The sequence below is a fragment of the Manis javanica genome, chromosome X (genome assembly GCF_040802235.1).
Source record: "Manis javanica isolate MJ-LG chromosome X, MJ_LKY, whole genome shotgun sequence".
Classification (NCBI taxonomy): Eukaryota; Metazoa; Chordata; class Mammalia; order Pholidota; family Manidae; genus Manis; species Manis javanica.
Window position 1 is genome coordinate 91,572,442 of NC_133174.1, and position 13,279 is coordinate 91,585,720.

At 42.4% G+C, this 13,279-nt stretch overlaps 1 protein-coding gene across 2 annotated transcripts in view; it reads right to left on the bottom strand.

Annotated features, from left to right (window-relative positions):
* Nucleotides 1-6,828: 6,828 nt before the first annotated feature.
* SYTL4 (synaptotagmin like 4) overlaps nucleotides 6,829-13,279 on the bottom strand; it is a 54,940-nt gene continuing 48,489 nt past the window's right edge. For both annotated transcript variants that reach the window (XM_017658907.3, XM_017658905.3), the window contains 3 exons: nucleotides 11,704-11,803; nucleotides 10,775-10,983; nucleotides 6,829-8,494 (listed from right to left, as the gene is read on the bottom strand). In XM_017658907.3, the coding sequence (XP_017514396.2) occupies nucleotides 8,346-8,494; nucleotides 10,775-10,983; nucleotides 11,704-11,803 (458 nt within the window). In that variant the 3' untranslated portion in view covers nucleotides 6,829-8,345. The remainder of the gene's footprint in view (nucleotides 8,495-10,774; nucleotides 10,984-11,703; nucleotides 11,804-13,279) is intronic.

Below are 13,279 nucleotides of genomic sequence, written 5' to 3' on the forward strand. Positions count from 1 at the left end.
TGAAAGGTTAACTGTGTCCTCTGAGGTGGGGGGAGCCTCAAAACATTCTTAAACTTGCTTGACATTTTCCCTTTTAGGGCGTTGGGCTCCAAATGTTATGTTAACCATTGCTTCATCTCAGAGTCCAGAAAAGGCTGCAGTGGGAGGGTTCTTGGGAAGAAAACTCAGGCCAGAGAAGACTGCTTTCTCCTGGGTCCTCCAGTTGGCTCATGGGCAACCATCTTTTCTTACTGAGCCTCCAGTTTCCTAGAAAAAGGTGGCAATTGCTGTCCTTTCCTCAGGGAAACCTCACCACCACCACTACAAGCCTCTGGAAACTAAACAGTGGAGAAATTTGGCCTGGTGTACTAACTCACTCAGATAATCACTTTTAAGAGATGAGCACAGGGCAGGTGGGAGCTGTGGCAGCACATAGTCAAGCCTTAAGAGCCAGGCCTTAAAGTGAGCTTGAGGCCAGGTGGTTGTGAAGAGGAGCCACACTCAGACCCCAGTTCGGGCTTCAGCTGTACTCAACGGTGTGTCGGTGTTTGGAAAAAAAGCATTCCTCCCTGTGCTGCAGAAAACCTTCCTTTCTACACTCGTGAAACCCAGTGTCATAGTTCAAACCCAGCAGCCTTTCTCCCAAAGCTTTTCCCAGGGGGTTGTTGGTGGAAAATTACAGGGGAGAAGGGGGCAGGCTGGGTGGAGAGGCAGAGCTAATGATGCTTCAGCATCCTCTGTGTGCCAGGGGCCATTCTAAACATTCTATCAATTGACTGAAATTTTCACAAGAAACTTGTAAGGTAGGTACTGTTATTAGTCCCATTTCACAGATGAGGGAATTGAAGCACAGAAAGGCTAGGCAACATGCCTAAGATCAGACAGCTAGTAAGTGGCAGAGCTGGGATTTACACACCAGCACTGTGGCTCCAGAGTCAATGTTCTTAAACATTTTATGCTTCATTGCCTCTACTTTTTCTACTTTTCATTTAAAGACAACTGACAGCTCCAAGCAAGGAGAAAAACATACATATATTCTATATATAATCCTACTCAGACACAAGACTCAGAGTGGGATAAAGGAGGAAAAGAGAGAAATGAAAAGCCCTCAGCCCAAGAAAATTCACTTTCCAAACCAGACTGATGGGACATAAATCATGAGCCCAGAACATATGGGGGTAGTAGTGAGTCAGAGAGGAGCTATTTCCACTGAGGCTTTAGTAGAAATCTCAGTTTTAAAATGCAAAACAAAAAGCTAGGCAGTTGCTCAGTAGAACAGGACATGCAGGAAATGATCAAACTTGGAGCAAAAAGGTCCCTTCACCCACTTTCTTCCAGGGGAATGCAGGAGTTATGAAAGGCAGGAGGCAAGTTATGGGCAGAAGGCAACAAAAAATGGGTTAAAGTGGGAAATCTCTGGTCAGACAGGGTCTGTGGCCCCAAAGGCAAAGACTGCAAATGAGGCAAGATGAATGCCCTTCCTTGTCTTGACCACTAATATTTTAAGTGGCAAGCCAGGGCATGCTAGCAGGTCGAATGCCCACATGATAGCATGAAGAAGTCCACCGCTTCCAGAACAGAATTCCCACCTATGCCTTACTCTCACATACAGACTCCTCTACCTGAAAAAAATTCGACAAGCTTGTGTTTCATTTTATTGAGCAGTGTTAAAAAACAAAATTTATCCAAGTGAATTTGAAGATCTAATTGGCTTTATTAAGTGATTCATGAGTCAGGCAGCAACTCCTCTTGCAGAGAGAAGCTCTGAGGGATTGTATAAAATGGAAGGTTTTTATAGACATGAGGGTGGAGCAAAATTATTAGGCAAAGGAAAGAAGGGATTGTTTGGGGCCAGGTCACTTTCTCTTAGGGGAAGAGTATGGGGTCTTATGATAATGATCCCACCTTCTTTCAGGGAAGATGGTGAAGGCTCCTGGGATGATCTTATCAGTGATGCTGACCAGACGATTCCTTGACTGACTACATTTCAGGGTACATTGAAATTGTAATTACGTTCAGTTATTATGTCCCACTTTGGTGACTTGGCAGAGCAGAAGTGAGACCATGTTGGGCCTGTGTCTTTCATTTTAACAGTAGTCAAGGCAAATCTTGTTTTCTTCAGGTAAAGTTTTACTATAACCTCCTTTGGATTATGATTCAAAAAAATCCCAAGTCTTAAAGTCAGGGAATGGGGACAGCAACAGAATCAGACCCACAAGCAGACCCAAAGGGGCAGCCCACCCGCACCCTTGTACAAATTTGTTTCTGTTTTGCTCTCTGCCCCTTACCTCTCCCTCTGTCTGTCTCTCTCACACACAAACTAGTCAGTCAGTCAGCTGGCTAGGTAACATCCAAAGCATTCTGACTGAACTACTTTGTAAACTAAACTTATTTCTTTGGGATATTTTAGTAGACAGGAGTCGCCCCTTCCTTTGGACCTTCACCCAGAACACACATATCATTCTAGCAGGAGGCAGCATGGTACAGTAGGGTCAGACCTTGATTTAAATCCCAGCTCTGTTGTTTAATATTAGGCTTAATTTTCCTCATCTGAATAAGAGAAACATTCCTACTTCATAATGTGCTTGGAGAAATTAGGGAAATAATATAAAACATGCCTATCATAAAAGCGTTGTATGCAAAATTTATTCAATATGTATGAATGTCCTTATTCTATTTTATTTTTTTATTAAGACATCATTGATATACAATCTTATGAAGATTTCACATAAGCAACATTGTAATTACTACATTCACCCATATTATCAAGTACCCCCACACCCCACCACAGTCACTAACAGCATAGCAAGATGCCACAGAGTTACTACTTGTCTTCTCTCTCACACTATCTTCCCTGTGATGCCCCCACACCATGTGTGCCAGTCATAATGCCCCTCAATCCCCTTCTCCCTCCCTCCCCATCCATCCTTCCCCACCCCTCCCCTTTCGTAACTGCTAGTCCCTTCTTGGAGTCTGTGAGTCTGCTGCTGTTTTGTTCCTTCAGTTTTGCTTGGTAGTTATACTCCACAAATGAGGGAAATCATTTGGTACTTCTCTTTCTCCACCTGGCTTATTTCACTGAGCAAATACCATTCAGTTTCACCCATGTTGTTGCAAGTGGTAGGATTTGTTTTCCTCTTATGGCTGAATTGCTTCCATATGTTCACTATTGTAAATAGTGCTGCAATAAACATAGGGGTGCATATGTCTTTTTGAATCTGGGATCTTGTTTTCTTTGGGTAAATTCCTAGGAGAGGAATTGCTCGCTCAAATGGTATTTCTATTTTTAATGTTTTTGAGGAACCTCCATTTGCTTTCCACAATGGTTGAACTAATTTACATTCCCACCAACAGTGTAGGAGGGTTTCCCTTTCTTCATATCCTCACCAGCATTTGTTGTTCCTAGTCTTTTCTATGTTGGCCATCCTAACTGGTGTGAGGTGATATCTCATTGTGGTTCTAATTAGCATTTGCCTGATAATTAGCAACGTGGAGCATCTTTTCATGTACCTGTTGGCCATCTGAATTTCTTCTTTGGAAGTGTCTGTTCATATCCTCTGCCCACTTTTTATTCAGGTTGTTTGCTTTTTGGGTGTTGAGGTGAGTTCCTAATATATTTTGGATGTTAACCCCTTGTCAGATACGTCATTTATGAGTATATTCTCCCATACAATAGGATGCCTTTTTGTTCTACTGATGGTGTCCTTTGCTGTACAGAAGCTTTTTATTTGATGTAGTCTCATTTGTTCATTTTTTATTTTGTTCCCTTCCCCGAGATGTGTTCAGAAAAAAGTTGCTCACGTTTAAATTTTTGCCTATGTTTTCTTCTAAGAGTTTTATGGTTTTATGACTTACATTCAGGTCTTTGCTCCATTTCAAGTTTACTTTTGTGTTTGGAGTTAGACAATGATCCAGTTTCATTCTCTTACATGTAGCTGTCCAGTTTTGCCAACACCAGCTGTTGAAGAGGCTGTCATTTCCCCATTGCTCCTTTATAATATATTAATTGACCATATATACTTGGGTTTATATCTAGGCTCTCTATTCTATTCCATTGATCTATAGGCCTGTGTTTATGCCAGTACCAAACTGTCTTGATTACTGTGGTTTTGTAGTAGAGCTTGAAGTTGGGGAACATAATCCCCCCAGCTTTGTTTTTCCTTCCCAGGATTGCTTTGGCTATTTGGGGTCTTTTGTGGTTCCATATGAATTTTTCAGCTTCTTTGGCGATGATCATGTTATTTTTTGACCTTCTTTTTGTTGATGTGGTGCACGATATTGATGGATTTTTTAATATTGTACCATACTTGCATCCCTGAAATAAATCCCACTTGATCATGATGGATGATCCTTTTGATGTATTTTTTAATTCAGTTTGCTAATATTTTGTTGAGTATTTTTGCTTCTATTTTCATCAGGGATATTGGTCTGTAATTTTCTTTTCTTGTGGTGTCTTTGACTGGTTTTCATTTTAGAGTGATACTGGCCTCATAGAATGAGTTTGGAAGTATTACCTCTTCTACTCTTTGGAAAAGTTTAAGGAGAATGGGTATAAGGTCTTCATTAAATGTTTGATATGATTCAGCGGGTGAAGCCATCTGGTCCAGGGATTTTGTTCTTAGGTATTTTTTTTATTACCAATTCAATTTCTTTGCAGGTAATTGGTCTGTTCAGATTTTGTTTCTTCCTGGGTCAGCCTTGGAAGGTTGTATTTCTCTAGAAAGTTGTCATTTCTTCTAGGTTATCAAATTTGTTTGCATATAATTTTTCATAGTATTCTCTAATAATTTTTTGTGTATCAATGGTGTCCATAATGATGTTTCCTTTCTCATTTCTGATTCTATTTATGTTTGCAGACTCTCTTTTTTTCTTGGTAAGTCTGGCTAGGGGTTTATCTATTTTGTTTATTTTCTTGAAGAACCAGCTCCTCCTTTCATTGATTCTTTCTATTGTTTTATTCTTCTTGATTTTATTTATTTCTGCTCTGACCTTTATTATGTCCCTCCTTCTACTGACTTTGGGCCTCCTTTGTTCTTTTTCTAGTTTCATTGTGAGTTTAGACTGTTCACTTGGGATTGTTCTTTCTTCAGGTATGCCTGTATTGCAATGGACTTTCCTCTTAGCACAGCCTTCGCTGCATCCCACAGATTTTGAGGTGTTGAGTTATTGTTTTCATTTGTCTCCATATATTGCTTAATCTCTGTTTTTATTTGTTCACTGATCCACTGATTATTTAGGAACATGTTGTTAAGCCTCCAGGTGTTTGTGGGCTTTTTTGTTTTCTTTGCATAATTTGTTTCTAGTTTCATGCCTTTGTGGTCTGAGAAGCTGGTTGGTACAATTTCAATCTTTTTTAATTTATTGAGGCTCTTTTTGTGACCTAGTATGTAGGCAGTAGAAGCTGCTCAGCACCCAGAGTGATGGCGAGGATCACCAGTGAGCAGCGCTGGTGCCTGTCAAGAGAAAAGAGCTCGTTCCTTATTCCTGGCTGTAGTGCCTCCCTCCAGTGCCAAGGCCAGTGGACCAAGCATGCAGGGAGGAGCCTCTGCATTACACCCCTGTAGCTGCTGTAGGCAGAGCTCCCCTATGACTGACCTGGTGCAGTGGTGGGGACAGCCAGGAGGTAGGAGCAGCAGGCTGTGTATTATGGTGGGGAGCCTCTGCATGCATTGCCAGCTGGGGGATGAAGCACCTAAAGCTCCTGAGAGTTCCCAACCTTGCTGGGCTGAGTGTACTGGGATGATTTTGTCCAACTGTTCTTTCTCCTGAGCAGCAAGCTCTATGTAATTCTTGCCCCTTTAGCACCCCTCTCACTATTGGGAAGTCTTTCAAAGTACTTGCCTTTATTTTGTCCCAGAACAGCTGGTTGTGGGTACCTTTTCTCCACAAGTGGCAGGAATCTCAATCTCTCTGAGTATTCCACCTGTCTTTGCTTTCCAACCCCACTAATCTCCAGGGCACAATGTAATGTGGATTTGTGCTCCTGAAGCAGATCTCCAGGGCTGGGTGTTCAGCAGTCCTAGGCTTCTACCGCCTCCCCACTTTGTTTCTCTTCCTTCTGCAAGTGAGCTGGGGTGGGTGAAGGGCTTAGGTCCCGTCAGATCACGGCTTTGTACTTTGCCTTTTTCCTGAGGTCTTCGGTTTACCCCAGATGTAGGCAGTTTGTCGCAGTCTTCTTTCCAGTCACTCTTTCAGGATTCATTGTATTAATTATATTTTCATATTATAGGTGGTTTTAGGAGGAAATCTCTGTCTCACTTCTCATGCCACCATCTTTAAGCCCTCTCCATGTATGAATGTCCTTTTGCACAAGAGGTCAAGAATCACTTGGGCTCTACCTAGAAACCCAGAGCCTTATTTCCAAGATGGGTTACTTAGCATCTGTGCTATTTCTCTCAAAACTAAACAATGGTCATAGGAGTGAAAGAAAAAGGCCGTAGGTCTTAGAGACATTGAAGGATCCAGGAAGAAACATGCACAGTGAGCAATGTCCTCCCCACCAGCCTTTCTCCCCTTTTTCCTCCAGCATGCACAGTTTGGGGGATGACTACAAAGCTAAAGAAGGAGTTCCTTTGTTACTTGAGAGAAAGAAAAGTGGCACCGGTTTTAATATGCAGTCTCAGTTCTCTCCCTAGATACAAAACACAAAGGTCGATGGATCAGAGATCAGCAGAGCTATCAGACAGCAATATAGGGAAAGGGAAATTTCTTCAAATCAGCACATCATGGTCTGGGGAGGGCACTTGTTGCTTTGGTTCTTAGCCTTCCAGCCAAGTGAAAAGCAACAGCTGTTAAGTCAGGACATCAAAGACAAAAGCATCCATATAGAGAACTAACAAATGCAAACACTTGACAAGTGAGAAAACTTTATTGAAGCTCACTCATATACATTTCAGGGGGTGGAGACCAAAGGAGCAATTTACAGCTCAAGATCCCAAGTTATGCCTTCATTACAATATCAGTCTGCATCAAGTCAACCTTTTAAAAACACTCCTCCATTCATTTCATGCAAATAAGAGAAACCATCTTAACTGCCATCAATCCAGTGGCCTTATAGTAAAGTCAGCCAGCAGCTGACTGTACTGCAAGGGATTTCTTCTTCAGTACAGACTCCTTTCACAAGCCACTTTGCATAGACACACTTGGAATAATAAAAAGGTCCATTTGGAACAGTGAGTTTCAGAAAATGAGCCTGAGGTCATTAAACCCTTCTTAGAAAGGTCTTACCACAATGCACCCATGCTATATCTTGGTCAAGTTCAGGAAACAACAGAAAAAACAGGAACTGAAACCACTTCAAGAAGGAAGTCAGAATAACTGAGAGGGTCTCTAAATATACTTTCCTGGAGCGCTAACAGTGTCCAGAGACACCAGATCAGCTGAGACAGTACTTGACTATTCTGGCTGACCTAATGGTATGTAGACCATATTCTGTGTAATAACACCCCACGGATGCAAACACTAAGAAAGAGGAGAGTGAAGACGTTTCTCTCTGCTTTCATTAGAGGAACGCGGAGGCTTTCCAACAAGCACTGTATCTATTTAAAATGCAAAGAATTCCGATCGGGCTGAGAGGTGCTTCACCCTCAGTCATTGGTCCTCTGGGACTACTGACAAGCTATATCACTGGGCATGTCCATGACTCAGTTGAAAGGCCATTATTGAATTCAAGTGCTTTTCTAAAGCAGCTCCATTTTAAGGGGGCCCCAAGGTCTGGTGAAGGTGTCTAGAACTAAAAGGAACTTAAGAATTTTCTTAGCATTTCAAAGAAAACCAATAGAACCAAACCAGGTGGAAAGTGCTTAAACACAAGAAGGGTTAAAAGCCATTTATCAAGGTAGAAATGGAGTTAAAAGCATAAACTGGAGAGAAAGAAGACCTACTCACCTCTCCCCTATCTTCTCCTGTCTTTAGTAACCCAACCATGCTTCCTAGAGCCTAGGCTTCAGACCAGGCACACCTTGAAACATAGACTGGTATGAATGTCAAAGGTAGCCATGGCTTCCAGAGGAAGTAGGAACAAAGATAGCAAGGCAGGAGATAAAACGCTGTTTTAAAAGATCTGTAAGTTAATTAAACCTCCTAAAGATATAGAAAGAATGGACTCTGAAAGTATACTAGATTATGCATACACAAAAACATTTTGAAAAGACTCTTATTATTGAGCCTGCTTTTAAAAGGGAAACACATCTGCATCACTCAAGCATAATAAGATTTGTAGAAATACATGTTTATACACACACATACATAACATACACACATACACACACACACACACACATTAAATTATAAATTTTTGCTCTTGGTTTCTTTGCCTCCTCTAACTTGCCCTGGACAGGGCTGCACCTGCAGGGGAGGACAGGAACTCATAAGCCCAGATTCTGCTTGGCCATTGAGGAACGGAGCTGCAGAGTCCCTTCTGCCCAAGACCCTGGGTACTGTCGCATCTTCTGCCACAGGCTCACTTCTTCCCCAGTCGAGTCCATCCAGTCCACCACTTCCCCATTACTGATCCCTGAGGAGAAACACCAGAGGATGCTGAACAGGGAACCACTCCTTAGCCCACCAGGAAAGATGGGTTATACAACAAGGGTAGCGACCCCATAAAATACAGTGTGCTGAGAAGATGGGTTGATGGGGACAGCAGTCTACTGGGAATGCCTCCTTGTGGATCCTGCACAGTTATCTCTGGGCTCCTGAGACACTATCAAGAGGCTTCAGGTTGATGAAATGAGACTCCAAATAGCACGTGGTAGCTCAAGACCTCTAATCCTGAGGCTCTTATAGAGCTCTAGGGTCTGAAACATCATTCCAGAGCTACCGTCTTGCTGTGATTGTCAACTTGACTTAAAATTGGGAAAAGAAAAAAAAGGAAGCAGCAACAGCTGATCACCTTTTTCTCCAACTGTAGACTCCAGGCCTGACATTCATATTATAAATGGCCTTGTTCCTATTCTCCTGTATGTTCATTCATTCAACAAACATTTACTGAGTGCCTACTATGTACCAGGTACTTTTCTAGGCTCTGGAGATACAGTAATAAGTGAAGAAAGAATCCTGCTCACAGGCAGCTCATATTTGAATAGGGAAGACAGAAAATATACAAGTAAATCAAAGAGTACTTCAGGTAGTGAGGTAAATATCATGAAGTAAATAAACAGGGTGATTTGTAGTCCCTCAATCAGGGCCTCCTTCCTTCCTTCCTTCCTTCCTTTCTTTATTTCTTTTAATTTTTGTGCCTCAAAACAACTTCACCTTTTTTTAAGTTGAGGTACATTAAATGCACAAATCTTAGGTACAGATCAATGAAGTTTGATAGGTATATTCACTCAGGTAACCATTGCCCAGATCAAGATATCAAACACTTTGTTTTTTTCCCCTTCACCTAGTTCACTCACCATTCTCCTCTACAGCAACCACCAGTCTATTCTCTGTGTCTTTAAGTCTATTTCTGTTTTATTTGTTTTGTTTTTTAGATTCCACATACAAGTGAAATCATATGGTGTTTGTCTTTCTCTGACTTATTTTACTTAGCATAATACATCAGCGCCTCCTATAGATGGAGTGGTCTGAGGGTCTCTCTGAGAAGGAGACATTTGAGTCATGATCTGAAAGATGGGAAGCGTCCAGACTTTCCACACAGAGGGAAAAATAACTTCAAAGGTTATGAAGCTGGAATGAGCTTGGTGTGTTTGGGGAGCAGAAAGGAAGTCACTGCAGTTGGAGCACAGTGAGCAAGCAGGAAAGTCATATAGGCTGGAACATAAAGAAACCGTGGGCCTAGCTTATACAGGGGCCTGTAGGTCTGGTAAGAACTTTGGACTGCCTTCTAAGTGCAGCAGGAAGCCACTGGTGAGTTTTCAGCAGGGGACTGACAAGCACTGGCTTAGATTTATAAAATTATCATCCAAGATGCTTTGTGTTAAATGATTCGTATGAATTATGAATACACAAGTAGTATTTAAGGCCACAGGAATGCAGAGACTTGAGAGAGATAAAAGAGGATTCAAGACTAAGCCTTGAGAAACACCAGTATTTAGAGTCTGGGGAGCAAATGAGGAACACACAAAGAAAAGTGTAGCGTCAATAGAGGCTAATTATTTCCAGAAAAGGGGAGTGATCAGCTATGTTAAATAGCATGAAAATTCTAGCACGATGAAAACAACACTTTGGCATGACCAATTGCTCAGTGAAGCGGTGGGGCAGAAGCCAGCTCACAGTGAACTGAGGGAAAAAGGAGAGGTGAGGAAGTGGCGACAATTCTTTTGAAGGAATTAGCAGGGGGATGTGGGGTTAAGAGGTTTATTTCTGTTTCTTGAGAGTGGAAATACCAGAGCACATCTGTTTTCACCTCAAGTAGGGAGATAGAATGAAACTGATCAGACAGAGAGAGGAGATTCCAGAAGTGAGGTCACTGAGAAGGTGAGGGTGTGATCTAGAACACTTGCAAAGAGCTTTGGCTTTGCTAAAAAGGGCCCTTCTCTCATTACAACAGGATGAATGATGCAAATTATAGGTACAGATACAGGTAGGTTTTCGATTTTTTTTTGTTCAGAAGATGATGGTGTTCCTGGCAATCAAAGTCACTTTTATCTGTACATATAACCGTACATGTGCTCAGCCTTTCCCTAGGCCTGCACACGGTAGGCACTCAGTAAATAATGGTTGAATGTTAACCGAAAGGAAAGAAGACAACTCTTGTCACAGAGAAGCTTTGTAGGGAGAGGGTGGGGTACCTTGGAGTGAAATACACAAGAGGCCTTGAAGACAGTGAGGATGAAGGAGAGGCTCTCACCAGTGCCAACACCCAGCCTGACCCCTCCCAGGAAGTCATTGCTGGCCAGGGGCTCCCGGTCCCACACAGTCAGTTCCAGGCACATGTGTTGTAGGTCTTCCAGCTTCACACCATTGTAGACAAATGTATGGTTGTAGTGGGGATTCAGAGTCTTCTTCATCACAGGAGTTTTACGCTTACTGGCCTTGCTCCTCATAGGAAGGAGGTATCTGGCAGACGGCAGAGAGTAATCAACAACCCACTCAAAGCTGGCAATATCTATCTAAAATCCCCCTTCCCCTACCACAGGCCTAGCCCAGGAAGGAGACTCAACACTCAGATCCTGGTACATACACTCCCTCCTTTGCATCTTCTAAAACAGAGTTCCTACCACCTCCACTAGATCATTCACCTGATTCAATGACTTTAACCTGGGAAGAAAATTAATGTTATTAGTGAGCGGTTGTCTATACTCCATGAAAAACAGGTTTTTAATATTTGGTTGCATATCTATTAAGCAAGGTCTTCTCCACATAAAAGCAATGGTAGTGACTATGTGCATAGGCAAACATGATTTGCCTGGTCAGCGGGGTGATCTGTATTTGGGAAAGCTGACATTGCCTAAATATTGTCGGGAACAAAGTCCTGAGTTCCAAAATCTTGACAGGATTAATTAGGAGCATAAAGTTCATAACAAAGGAAAAGTCAGACCTATCTGTCTATCACCTCCCTCTGTGGAAATCAGTATTGCAGCCCAGTCCAAACTGAGCTCAGACCAGCACAAAGGTGGTAGCGGAGGCTTTCCCATTACCTACTTTCAGGCACAAAGCTGGTTGCTAGAGGCGGTAGGACGGACAACAGTAACACCTGCCGAGAAGGGTTAACCTGGGTTCCTCTGTTTGCTCTCTCGTCCTGAAACTGGCGAGTTGGATGCCGGTCCAGGGACTCACCCCTTGACAAAGCTGTCTGAAGTCCCTCCTGATTTGGCAGCCGTCAGGTTCTTGGCTTCTTTGATCCACACCTGGAGCTCTCCCCCTTCCCCACCTTTACCTGTAAGGGATGTTAGCCATGGCAAGTGAGCCCTACACCTCCAGATTTCTCATGAGCTTTAGCTACATGGTGCTGCTTGCATTCCTTGCTCCTGAAGGCAAAAAGCTCTGTGACAACCACGTCACACCTGACTTGCAGCCTTAGTACCTAACACAGTACCTCACAGGAAGCAACAGGTGCTCAATATCAACAGGAGCAACAAATACTTATTGAAAACTACTGGCTATGTGCCAGTTTAGTTAACCATTTAATTCTCAAAGCAACCCAATGAGATACATATTATTGTCCTCTTTTTATAGATGAGAAAACTTAGGCTTAGAGAAATAAAGTTGCCTAGTATTTATTGAAAGACTTTTAAAAAAGGGGACTCCTCCACTTGTGTTCTTGATCCCATCCCCACTTCACAGGACTCATCAGGCATCATCAATTTCAACCCCCACCTCCCATTTTTGATATCTTTTTCTACTAGTCCAATCCCTTCACTTTAAATATATGCTCATCTCACCTCTTCTTTTAAAAAATCCTTGAAAAAGAAAATCTCCCTTCAACCTTAGCCCCTTTTCAATCTATCTCCCATGTCTCTCCTTTCTTTTACCATCAATGATCCTGGAAAAAAGAGGTCACACTCACCACCTCTACTTCTCTGCCTCATTCACTCAGCCTAACTTCTAATGAAATTTAGCTTCTTCTTCCTCTTAACCTACTGAAAATGTAATTTCATACCAATGAGCTGCATGTTCTCAGTCCCGACAGACTAGGGGACTTGACAACCCCCACTCCCTTCTTTTTCAAGTTCTCTCTTGGCATTGTTCTCTCCTGATAACCCTCTACCTTACGAGCTTGCTTCCTCTCCTCATCCTTAAAAATGTTGCTGTTCCCTATGAGTCTATCCTTGCCTCTCTTCTCTAGTCATTCTGCACACCCTTCTTGATTCCCCAAATCCTGCAGATTATACCTTGCTTCAGGTATTGTTTTAAGAACTTTGGAATCCCATTGCCAGGGGATCAAGTTCAACTCCTTACCATCATGTTCAAGGCCCTTTTCAGTGGGGCTTGGGCCTCATTAACAATTTCAGCCCTGCTCCCACATAGACATACTAGAACTCCACTGAAATAAGGAGTTCACTCCTTCACACTCACATACATCTCCACATTTAATATGCCTTTTAAAAAGCCTTTGCTCATGCTATCCCCTCTTCTGGAAATGCCCTTCTCATCTCATCCTCTTCCTTTTCTGCCTGGTCAAGTATTAAGTCCAGGTTTATTATTACTTCCTCTTTAAAGCTCTCCCAAATGTAACCAGACAGAATTCATCAGTCCTGTATCTGTATGTCTGTTCTTTCAGCTGGTGACTGTCTTTCTTGCTAAACAAAGCTCTTCAGGGGAGGGCAAAATCATGTCTTATTCACCTACATATTCATAGTCACTAGCACAGTGTCTTGTGTGTTGATTTACTCTTTCTCAACCTTTAACTTCC